Source organism: Ictalurus punctatus, chromosome 3 (assembly GCF_001660625.3).
Source record: "Ictalurus punctatus breed USDA103 chromosome 3, Coco_2.0, whole genome shotgun sequence".
Lineage (NCBI taxonomy): Eukaryota > Metazoa > Chordata > Actinopteri > Siluriformes > Ictaluridae > Ictalurus > Ictalurus punctatus.
The window spans coordinates 10,220,658-10,233,848 of record NC_030418.2 but is presented as its reverse complement, the minus strand read 5'-3'; the positions used below and the strand labels follow the sequence as shown (position 1 = coordinate 10,233,848).

The window sequence follows — 13,191 nt, the reverse complement described above, 5'->3', positions numbered from 1 at the left end:
CATTAAAGCCTTAAACGATCTGAGGCCCGTTGCTCTCACCTCTCTTGTGAAGGCTATGGAGAGGATTATTAAAAATTATATTACTCAAGTAACTGACCCACAGTTGGACCCACTTCAGTTTGTCTATCGCACAGGCAGAGGGGTCGATGATGCCAAGGTGTTTATCTCAGACATTGTTCATAAGCATCTTGAATCTTCTAATACCACAGTCAGATTTTTGTTTACTGATTTTGTGTTGGCATTCAATACCCTAGAGCCACACATTCTCGCTGAGAAACTCAGTCATTTTCATTTGGAGGACCAGCTGATTTTTTGGATAATTGACTTTCTGACCAATAGGTCTCTGGTCAACAACATCTTTTTTGACCTTCTATATACTTCAGCTGATTATCTGCAGGGCTGTGTTCTTTCCCCTCTGCTCTTCATTCTGATTACTGCTGATCCACCCAGTCTAACTGTCATCTGATTAAGTTAGCTGTTGACACCATCTTACTGTCTTACCATCATGGCCCAGCTATTCAGGAATTTGTTGAGTTGTGTAACCACTCCTGTTTGGAACGAAATGTGAACAAGACTAAAGACATGGTAGTAACCATTTCTAACAAGCCGAGGCAGATGGCTATGGCAGTCACTACCGTTACTCATGGAAAGCCCATAAAGATTGTTGAGGAGTACAGATACCTGGGCACAATTTTTGACAATTTGCTGAAATTTACTTCCTACATGGAGGAGATACTCAGGAAATGCCAGCAGTGACAGTACCTTTTAAGGAAGCTCAATTCCTTTGGGGTTAGTAAGAACATCATTAATATGTTCTACTACTCCTATATTGAAAGTGCCATTACATTCTCCATCATCTGCTGGTTTCATTCCATTAGCCTTAAAAATAGAAATCATTAGGAGCGCACAGTTAAAGTCTGTTCAAAAATGATTGGACTTCCTATTAGGGCTCTTTCCTTATAAGTGAACAACAAATGCTGAGGTTGGCCAGCAGGATTTTACAAGACCCCTCACATGTCCTGTTTTTGAGTGGCTCCCCTCAGGGCAATGGCTTCACTGTCCAAGCTGTAGGACACAAAGCAGGACAGCAAACTTTGTTCCTAAAGTGGTGCAGCTCTGACCCCTTTGTTTACCATGCCGTGACTTTTTTATGTTCTTAATTGCGCACAGTTATATACATATATTTATTTATTTTAGGTACCTGACTGTAGCAGATTATATTTAATATGGACGGTGCACATTATGTTATTTAATGTATGATGCTGCTTATGTATAATGTTTGTTACTCTACGTGACCTCAAATTGCCCCTTCGGGACAAAAAGTGTTTGAATTTAACTGAATAGAATTAAGAAAAAGTGTGATCTCTGTGACTTTGATTGTGGCATGGATGTTACCGGATGTGTTGGTCTGACAGCTGATCTCATGGAATTTTCACAACAGTCACTAGAGTTTATACAGAATGGTGCATAAAACAAACAAACAAAAAACAGTCAGTGAGTAGTCCCACAGTTATGGAACAGTCTTGCAAATAGTATTCAGGACTTTGACAGTCTCAGTGTTTAAGTCTAGGCTGAAAACATATTTGTTAATAGCTTTCTTAGGTAAAGGCATAGACCTGGAGGTTTCATGGGCATAGAGTGTTTTGGTAAACTGGGATGTGTGTTGTGTATAACAGAAATTATATCTGTTATATCTAACTATATGTAACAGAAAGTATACCCGTTTTAAATGTATAAGAAATTAAAAGTATATTTTTTTATGTTAAATTAGGCATGTGAAAATAACTGGGGATAATTATTTTTTTGTTGTAATAAGGCTTATTGGGTAATTTGACCTCTGTATTGATTGGTGGGATGTGCCCTAGTTAAATAGCAATTCATGATGATTTCTGGTGCTCTTCTAAAAATTGATGCTTACAATTTTGACTGCATTCGTTTAGCATAAACTTTTTTCCATGTGGTTATCCGGTTAGCAATAAAGTTATTGAAAGTTATTAAAAGAATCATTCATTGTATTTGTCTAATTGAGTGGATACATGATAGTGTGGATTCTGTTGCACATATTTCACTATATAGTATACAGTTATCGAATAGTGTATATTTTAGGGATGCACCGAAATGAAAAACTTGGCCGAAAGCTTAAGGCCGAATACCGAACACGTTTTTTCACGTTTTTTCCATTTATTTTGCCATTTTTTTCACCATTGCATTAATTAAATAGTCAAAATGTGCTTTTTACTATTTCATCTTGCTTTTCAAAGAAAAAAATCAATTACAAAAACTAGAATTTCAAAATATTTATTTAACACTTTTTTTTTTTTCATTCCAGCAGGCATAGGCTACCAACAAGGCACAATATAACTTTAAATAAATAAATGAGTAAAATAAAAATATTTTTATGTGGCCATCTTTGAGCCCCCCTTGAAGAGACTATGTTAGGCCTATAACTGACTGATGAAAGAATGTAACACTCTGTAGCCTACAACAAAAAAGTGCATTAAAAAGTGCATTGACAAGAATGCAAAAAAATGGTTCTATTCGGTTCTATACGGCTGATTATATTGGGGATATATACCGCTCGCGTCCCTGTACACCTCACGGAGTATTATAGTAGATATAGGATTTGTCTGCCTGCCCTTTAATAAATACGTCTTTACCTGCTTCCGTACTCTACCCCCTTACGTCTCGCGACGTGACGGAAACAAAAAAAAAACGCACAGTAAACATCCAAAGAGCACGTAGCTCCTGCATGTGCGCGCCATGTCATCGAGGTGTCTCACTCTGGTTACTAGGCTATTTAGTCGCGTCATCAAACACGTTATTGTTCGGTCAAATTTTTATCGGCCTAGTTTATTTCTAAATTACACTATCCGGTGTCCACTTTTCTGGCACCCCTCAATGTTTCTTCCTCATGTCATCTCAGGGAGTTTTTCCTTGCCACAGTTGCCTCTGGCTTGCTCATTAGAGATAAACTGATATATACCTGTAAAGCTGCTTTGTGACAATGTCAATTGTTAAAAGCACTATACAAATAGCATTGAATTGAATTGAGTTTTGGAGTCTGCAGTAGTCTTGACAGTTTTCTTGGTATATCAGTAATGTTAGAAACAGCGTTTGGTACACCACTAACATCTATTGATTTAAAATAGGTAAACATCAATGGTACATCGGCTAACACTGCTCTCTTTCTCTCCTCATTTCTTCTCTTTTTTCTCCCATCAGCTCCGCTACTCTGCTTTTGCTCCATTTCCAAATTTGCCAGGAGTCACACAAATATATCCTTAGCTAAACAAGTAGATGCCTAGATGCACTTGTGCGTTGCCTGACTGGTCTACTGTAAGTTTACACCATTTATGCTTATTGGTTTAAACATCATAAATCACTCACTTGATAACTATCGTCTTTTGATTTAAAAACTTTGAGGGGGAATAAAAAAAACTAGGCTACAGTTTCAGACCCCTCGAGGTGGCCCAGTCAGACCTATGGTTAATTTGTCCTTGGTGGTAACCATTATTCCAGTTCCTCCCCAAAAGTCACTGCTCAGCTATTCAGGTTCAGTTTTTGTAATAACACATTTATGTTTATTTTCTTTTTCCCCCTGTTGCTCTACAAACCCAAATGTTATCTCTACCAGAAAGAAAGGATGCTTTTTAGAAATATATATCGCAAAAACTCAGATGGGTCTCTGCAGAGATCAGACTTGAGAAATCTGGTGAGCTCTGAAAACAACATGCAGCAAGGTGAATTTTCACACAGCCTAGTAGTGCATGGCTAGTTCAGCCCAAACTGCCACCTATGTATATACGAATAGTTTAGTTAGTAGGTTTATTATTACAGCATATGGAAGCAGAGGCTTGAAAGTTATTTCAAGATTTACCACAAAGCCTCTTTGATTTGTGCCCAAAGAGACAATCATAATCAGAACTTGGCTGAAGGTCTGTGGACTAATTTAAACAAACATTGTAGGACCTTTTCATCCAAGAGAAAAAAGGTGTGCAGACATTACAAATTAAAGGGGAAAAAAAGATAAAGTGAGTTAGTAAGGTGCTGAAATCTGGTGACTGAAGTCCACAGCATATGACTTGCCTAACTGTCATACTCATTAAATCATTCAGTGTCCTCGGTGGATGGGGTATTGTCATCCTGGAAGGAATATCCCAACAGGATTTAAACTTTTCATAATAAAGGTAATCAGTCAAAAGAACTTTGCATTGAATTGCAATGACTCTTCTATCAAGTGACAATGTAACTAAACTAACTCCCAGGCTGACTGAGAACCTGATGAAACATTAACTGTGCTGTAAAAAAAATAAAAATAAAAAATCTATATCCTATAGCCTAAACTAACAACATTGCCAAAAGGGTATTTTCTACTAACTGACAAGGGGATTACAAAAAATTTACACCACCTTTTACTGTGCCACATTAGCAACACAATTAGCAAAAAGAACAACTGAACAGCTCTAGTCTTTGAGATCAGTGGGTGAATGTCTCCTATAGCATAACAGAGGCACCAGTTTTCCATTTAATTTGTCCCTCAGCTGTACACATATACAGTATCTCACAAAAGTGAGTACACCCCTCACATTTTTGTAAATATTTGATTATATCTTTTCATGTGACAACACTGAAGAAATAACACTATGCTACAATGTAAAATAGTGAGTGTACAGCTTGTATAACAGTGTAAATTTGCTGTCCCCTCAAAATAACTCAACGCACAGTCAGTAATGTCTAAACTGTTGGCAACAAAAGTGATAACACCCCTAAGTGAAAATGTCAAGCATGGCCCCAGGGCAGTATTCCAGCATGATAACGACCCGAAACACACCACCAAGATGACCACTGCCTTACTAAAGAAGCTGAGGGTGAAGGTGATGGACTGGCCAAGCATGTCTCCAGACCTAAACCCTATTGAGCATCTGTGGGTTTTCCTCAAACTGAAGGTGGAGGAGCACAAGGTCTCTAACATCCACCAGCTCCGTGATGTCATCATGGATGAGTGGAACAGGACTCCAGTGGCAACCTGTGAAGCTCTGGTGAACTCCATGCCCAAGACGGTTAAGGCAATGCTGGAAAATAATGGTGGCCACAAAAAATATTGACACTTTGGGCCCAATTTGGACATTTTCACTTAGGGGTGTACTCACTTTTGTTGCCAGCAGTTTAGACATTAATGGCTGTGTGTTGAGTTATTTTGAGGGGACCACAAATTTACACTGTTACACAAGCTGTACACTCACTACTTTACATTGTAGCAAATTGTCATTTCTTCAGTGTTGTCACATGAAAAGATATAATCAAATATTTACAAAAATGTGAGGGGTGTACTCACTTTTGTGAGATACTGTATGGGTGGGCTTTTCCTTAAACCAGAGTTTTAGTCAGGATTCTAGGAATAAAACAATCTTCATACAGACTAATATCCACAATCCTTGGGGATTGTAGAAAGAGCAGAAAGACTAAACAGCTTGAAGAAAATGGTAACAAGATCCAAATTGCTGCATGATATAAAGGGCTATAGGAAGAAAATAGTGAGGGACTGATTCAAGAAGTGTGGCCATTGCCTACATAAGGTAAAATAATTCTGATTTGGGCCAACTGTAGTTTGAATGTAGCCTGAAAGAGGCATACAGATCATAGCGAACTAAGAGTGCATCATTCAGGAACTGCAGTTCTGGAGATTGCAGTAACTCACCTGAGTCACAGACTGTAGCAATGTCTCCTGTGGTCTCGCTTGCTGACACAGCATTCACAGGGCTTTTGTGGCCAGTGAGACTCTGCACATAGCACAGGCTAACAAGAAAAAAATGCTCATTACTCAACACGCAGCAATAATGGTAATGTTTAAAACAAAGATACACACTGTATATCATCATGGGAAAAAGAAAATACACGCTTATTTAATTCTACGTTTTATTTATCAAGGCCTAAATAACAATTGTGCAGTCCTCACTAACTTTTATAAACAAACAACCTCAGGTGACAACAAAAAACATCAATGCAGACTAATATATGTAGTCATATGTAGTAAACCAACATTCAGAAACCAGGTGGAGGAAAAATAAGTACACCCTATAATTAAGAAAAATGTTGAACAACCTTTTGCAACAATAACTTGAAGTAAACATTTTCTGTAGGAAATTATCAGTCTCTTTTATGTCCACTCTTCTTTACAACATTGCTTCAGTTCATTGATGTTTGAGAGCATTTGTTTATGAGCAGCTCTCTTAAGATTCCACCACAGCATGTCAATGGGTTTAGGCAAGGCGAGTTTATTTATATAGCACATTTCATACAAAATGGTGTATGAGTGCTTTACATAAAATGATAAAGAAAATACAAGGTATTAAAAAATATATAAGAAAAAGAAATAAGTGATAAAAAAAAATGAAAAATGCATTAAAATGAGCAGGAAATAAAAATAAAAAAAAATTAAAGTTACAGAGCTAAAATGATATAGATCAATTAGTAGAGTGCAGCATAGTGTTCAGTCAGTAAATACAAGACTAAATAGATGTGTTTCCAGTCTGGTTTTAAATGTGGCTAGAGTTAGAGCACATCTTACTACTTCTGGAAGCTGGTTCCAGCCATGGGTGGCATAATAGCCAAACGCTGAGTGAACCCTTCGTATTTCTATCTGACTTGATCCAAATGATCTGAGAGGTCTGTTCAGTTTATATCAGTAAACATATCTGTAATGTATTTAGGTCCTAGGACATGTAATGATTTATAAACTAGTAATAGGACTTTAAAAACAATTCTGAATGTAACTGGAAGCCAGTGGAAGCCAGATCTGAGGACTGGAGTAATATGCTCAGATATTTTGGTTCAGGTGAGAATCCTGGCAGCAGCATTCTGACTGGGCTGCAACTGTCTAATGGTCTGTTTGGGAAGACCAGTGAAAAGTCCATTGCAGTAATCCACCCTGCTGGTAGATGAAAGCATAAACACTTACTTGCTTTTTTTTTGAGGTGATAGTAGGCTTGGTTATTGCTTTCACTTGACTACTTAGATTCTTCACTTGACTACTTAGACTCCAAAATGACACCAAGATTCCTGACTTGATTTTTTGTCTTTAGACCCCTGGAGTCAAGGTATGTGTTCAACTTGAGACTTTCATCTTTCTTTCCAAATACAATGACTTCTATTTTGCCTTTGTTTAACTGAAGAAAGTTTTGGCACATCCAACCATAAATTTCATCAAGCTACTGGAACAGGGAGTCTACGACGTGGTAATCATTAGGCGATAGGGTTAGATAGATCTGGGTGTCCTCTGCATAGCTATGGTATGCAATTTGGTTCCTCTTTATAATTTAGCCTAGTGGGGGGCCTAGCATAAACAGGTTGAACAGCAGTGATCCCAGGATTGAGCCTTGTGTAACTCCATACATCATGGTTGTCCACTCGGATTCATAGTTGCCTATGTTCATATAGAAATCCCTCTATTCTAGATATAACCTGGACCAGCCAAGGACCGTCCCAGAGAACCCTATGCAGTTTCCAGTCTGTCTAGGAGTATATTGTGGTCAACAGTGTCAAAAGCAGCATTGAGATCCAATAATACCAGCACTGTTATTTTGCCTGAATCAGTATTTAACAGAATATCATTAAGTATCTTTATGAGTGCTTTATCTGTGCTTTATCTGTGCTGTGATACTGCTGGAAACCAGACTGGAAATTGTCCAAATAGCTATTTGAGGATAGAAATTGGTTCAGCTGATTGAAAACAACCTTTTCAGTGACATAGTTGTGAAGTTGTCATGGTGGGTGCTGTCTAACTTCAGTGCAACATGAGGACGAGCTGATCACCATTCTAATGTCAAATGTTTTTCTTGAAAAACTATCCAAACTTGTTGCATTTGCAGTCAGAGAGAATTTCACATGGAATCTGAATTGGTGGGTTTGTTAATTTCTCTACTGTAGCTAAAAGAGTATGTGTGTTGCTGATGTTGCTGTTTATAATGTTTGAGAAGTATGTCTGTCTAACTGTGTGTAGTTCCGCATTGAAAGTCTGAAGGCTGTCTTTATAGATGTTATAATGTACTTCAAGTTTTCCGTCGCAAGTGTTCAGTTTACCTGCATATTCTTTTCATGCTTTGTACTGCTGTTGTGTATCTCCTGGTGTCTTATGCTTATCAGGCATCTTCCTGACCTTTACAGGAGCAAGGTTATCAACAGTATTTTTAACTTTTGAGTTAAAATGATCAAGGAGAACATCAAGAGAGTCTGCATATATACTTGGTGTCATAGATATAGTCTTCATAAATTGCACACTAGTATTCTCATTTATGTACCTCTTTTTGACTGTGACAAAAGAAATCGATATATCAAAGAAAACACAATAATGATCAAATAGAGCCACATGCTTACTAACAGTAGATAAGATGTTTAGACCCTTATTAATGAGCAGATGCAGACTGTGGCCCTGTTTGTGTGTGGGTCCATTCACATGCTGAGTTACATCAAAAGTGTTTAAAACAGATATGACCTCTTTGGCAGTGCTGTTTTCAGAATTATCTATATGCATATTAATATCTGCAATAATAAAACAGTCAAATTCATATGAAGTTGCTGAAAAACGTTCTGTGAAATCATTAATAAATGTGGAAGAGTATTTTGGTGGCCTATAAATAATTAAGAATAAAATCCATGGAGCACCTTTTAGTACAATACCAAGACACTCAAATGACAAGTAATCAACAACTGACACCTGCTGTCACTGAAAGATATCTTTAACCCTCTTACCTCATATGGCCGAAAAACCGGCTTGCCCTTCTTTGATCTATTCCCATAAGGACGATATACCGGCTTGGTCGTCTATGCCAAATCCCTGTAAGGCCGATATAGCGGCTTTACAGTGTAAACGTTATCCCCGTAAGGCCGGTGTACCGGCATCACTCTGCTATGATTCCTTACTTATTTAATTATTATTTTTTGACCCGGAAGGTTGATGACATCATGACGTCACTACGTGAATACATTATTACGCCGGCATTACGATGAAGCGTGAATTCCAAGCGTGAATATTGGTGTAATAGTAGAAGTGAACTAAAAATGCCAAAGCGAAAAGCTAATCGTGTTCCAGCTAAAGTTACACCTACAGTGAACACAGGTACATCTAAAACAGTGAAAAAAGAAAACATACAGTTACACAGGCGAGAGTGAGGATTCTAGATAGTGACAGCAGCGAAAGTTCAGGCGATGTTGAAACTGAAACCGAAACTGATAGAGACGCAAACTCTCCTGATTCAGACCCTGATCCGTCTTCATCTTCAGCATCAACCAGTGCGACCGACACTGCAGGGGTCTGGAGTCATAACAGGGCCATTTCTGTGTATTCGTGAAAACACTACCTGCTGGTCTGATTATCACCAGAAACTTGACTTTTGGCGCTAAAATGCATTTATTTATTTATTATTTACTTGAATTTATTCAAAGGCATTGACCACGCTGATGCTCGTATGGTACTTCTAAATGAGTATAAGGATTTAACTGAGCATTTTTCGTAATTTCTCTAGTTAAGAATTGTGCTCTAAGTTTAGTAAAAACACTGAACTGCTTCATTTTCAAAGTAAGATTACACAAATACATTATTATGAGTTGTTTCAAGGCCTAAAAATGTTAAAATTAAAATGTTGATTTTGGCCCAGGAACTCAGGGTTGGCGTGCTGTTTCTCTGGGGAATATAGGGTTATGGGACATAATACTGTGGGAACTTAGGGGTAAGAGGGTTAAATATTGCAGCTATTTCTCCACCTCTCTTAACAGCTCTACAGGAACTCATAAATAAAGTTTGTAGGGGCCGATTGATTGAGGACTGTTGCACTACAGCTGTAATCTAACCAAGTTTCAGTTATAAACATAAAATTCAAGCTGTTTCTGGTGATGAGATCATTGACTAAAAGGGAATTGTTTTTAAGTGAGTGGATGTTTAAAAGTGCCAACTTAACAGTTTCTGAATTTGGTTCCACAGTAATCTCAGATGGATGTCTAATAGGCAACAGATTACACAGATTTGCTGTATGCCTTGAGAAGGCCTTAGTCCTTCTACTGCTTGACACAACAGATATAGTTCATACTAAAGAGACATTGCAACATTTGATGCAAGAATATTCTGGTATAAAGTGGAGTCCATCTTTGTCTCAATGACTGAATGTTTCCCAGGCCCCGTGGCTGCAAAACAAGCACATATTATCAAACCCCAATTCTCAACAGTTGGTATGAGGTGTTTGGCTTTCTCCAAGCATGCCACTGTGCATGATGACTAAACGTCTCCACCTTGGTCTCAACAGTCCAAAGGATATTGTTCCAGAACTGCATGCTGCCATATTCTTTTTGGAGAAAAAGTAGCTTTTTTCCTAGCCACCCTTCTATGAAACTTGTTCTTGAAACTAGAAATACTTGTCCAGTCTTTTTCTGATTTTACTTTTGCTGTCATGAACAAACATTTAATGTGCTTACAGAGGCCTGCAAGTCACATGATGTAGCTCTTTGGTTTTTCTTTAAATATCTGAGCATTAAGCAGTCTGACCTTGGACTGAATTTACTGGGATGCCCATTCTTGTGAAGATTGACAACTCTCTTGAATGCTCTTCATTTGTAAACAATCCTTCTCACTGTAGAATGGTGAATTTAAAATATTTTGGAGATGGCTTTTTAACCTTTCCCAGACTCATGTGCAGCATCAATTGCTTCTCTGATGTCATGGCTCCATTCTTTTGCCATGATGTAAACACACCTGAGTGCTCCAGAATGCCAAACTGCTTTATTATTATTTATATATTTATTTATTTATTTTTTTAGAAGTACACTTCTTGATTATTAACTAATCTTGTGAATTTTATTAGTAACACCTGCCTGTTAATTACTCTCTTAATGATTGCGGAAATAGGAAGGGTATACTTATCTTTTCCACACCTGGTTTCTGAAAGTTTTTTTTTTTTTGGGAGACTACATATTGAAATCTGTTGTTTTTTTTGTTGTTACCCATGGTTTTTTGTTTGTTCATAGTATTTGGTAAGGACCACAAAACTGTTATTTAGGCCATGATAAATAAAAACAAAGAATTGAATGAGGGTGTACATGTAACTCGCAAATCAAAGCTAGAGTGCTCATATTCAAAAAATGAGAACACGAGCACTGTAGCTGTGATTTGCTAGAAAACAGGGATTCCACAGCAGTGGTTATATGAATAAGAGTCTAGCAGCAGGTAATAATTCAACCATCAGTGGCAGTGTGCTTAACTACATTTAAACAGCGACATTTTTTCCCCTTCAGCTAGAGTGACCATATGTCCCCTTTTCCCCCCAGACATGTCCTCTTTTTCAGACATTAAAAAACATCTGGCTGGGATTTCAAAATTTGAAAAAAAAATATCCAGAATTCAGCTTTAGTTTCATTATGATGTGCTTATGGTCTAATACTGCATCTTCTGTGTGCATATTTGCATTGTTTTAACTTCTCTCTGTAATTCCTGCTTTCTCACACACCAACTGGTCGATTATAAAAGGCTTGCAGCAACTACTGGCCAAATTCCTGCCTCTCAACCATTAGCCTACTCTCAGCAAATGCGCAAAGGCAAAGTGCTGTTGTGTTCGGCGTCAAACAGTTGCTTTACAATAGCAGCAAATGACAGCTGTCCTGAGTCGAAACAATGCCTATAGCCATGTAAGATCATTTTTAATGTCATGTTATCACATTGCTTCCTATTACATGGTCATTCAAATGTGTAAATGATGCCAGAAGGTACACTCACTGCATTTTATTTTATTCTATGGACATTCAAAAGAATGTAGGGTAAAAAAATGCAAAATGTGGGCAGAGTGAACGTAATTTTATTTATATATATTTACATGACGCTAATGGTGTGTCTTTTTCAGTGTATTAAAGCTTACATTCATAGTAACACTGTTTTGAAAGCTATTAAGACCCCCCCTTTCCCAAAAAAAGAAAGAAAAAAAAAGGTGTCCTATTTTTGGAAAACCATATGGTCACCCTACCTTAAGCATATGTCTATATTCATTTAAAGAGACATCTCCATTCAGTGCACCACACTACTCTCTAAGCTTTAACTGTATTGACTGTTTCTGGATTAATACAGCACTCCTTGATAGACTTTTTTTCCTTGTTTTGAATGTTTTAAATACAGTGGTGCTTGAAAGGAGAATTTTCTGTATATCTGCAAAATATTCCATACAACATAATGAGATTGTCACACAAGTCCAAAAAGTAGACAAAAAATCCTAAAGATCCCAACAAATTAGACAAAAAATATAATAAGTAAAATGATCCAAGATTTCATATCTGTGAGAAGCAAAAGTTTGTGAACCTCTAAGTTTAGCAGTTAATTTGAAGGTGAAATTAGAGTCAGGTGTTTTCAATCAATGGGATGATAACCAGGTAAGTGAGTGAGCACCCCGTTTTATTTAAAGAACAGGGATCTATTAAAGTCTGATCTTCACAACATGCTTGTGGAAGTGCATCACTGCATGAAAAAAGGAGATTTCTGAGGACCGCTGAAAAAGGGTGAGGTGGCTGTGGCTCAGGTGGTAGAGCAGGTTGTCCACTAATCTTAGGGTTGGTGGTTCGATTCCCAGCCCACATGACTTCACATACTGAAGTGTTCTGGGGCAAGACACTGAACCTCAAGTTGCTCCCGATGGCAAGTTAGCGCCTTGCTGCTACCATTGGTGTGCGAGTGTGTGTGTGAATGGGTGAATGTGACACCGTTTAAAGCACTTTGGATAAAAGTGCTATATAAGTGCAGACCATTTACCAAAAAGAGTTGTTGATGCTCATCAGGTTAGAAAGGTTACAAAACCATCTCTAAACCTCAAAACAGTCGGACAAATTGTATACAAGTGGAGGAAATTCAAGACCACTGTTACCCTCACCAGGAGTGATCAACCTACAACGATAACTCCAAAAGCAAAACGTGAAATAGTCTGTGAGGTCACAAAGGAACCCAGGTTCATTTTTAAGTAAGGGCCTCTCTCACATTGGCTAATATTAATGCTCATGAGTTCACCATCAGTAGAACACTGAACAACAATGGTGTGCATGGCAAGATTGTAAGGAGAAAGTCACTGCTCACTAAAAGAACAATGCTGCCCATCTGCAGTTTGCTAACTATCATATGGACAAGCCAGAACACTATTGGATATGTTTAGTGGATGGATGAGACCAAAA

At 37.8% G+C, this 13,191-nt stretch overlaps 1 protein-coding gene across 6 annotated transcripts in view; it reads right to left on the bottom strand.

The window, feature by feature from the left end:
* The window catches only part of lyst (lysosomal trafficking regulator), a 227,188-nt gene that overhangs the window by 18,896 nt on the left and 195,101 nt on the right, over positions 1 to 13,191 (bottom strand). For all 6 annotated transcript variants that reach the window (XM_053679573.1, XM_053679568.1, XM_053679571.1 and 3 more), the window contains one exon: positions 5,699 to 5,796. In XM_053679573.1, coding sequence (XP_053535548.1) covers positions 5,699 to 5,796 — 98 coding nt within the window. The remainder of the gene's footprint in view (positions 1 to 5,698; positions 5,797 to 13,191) is intronic.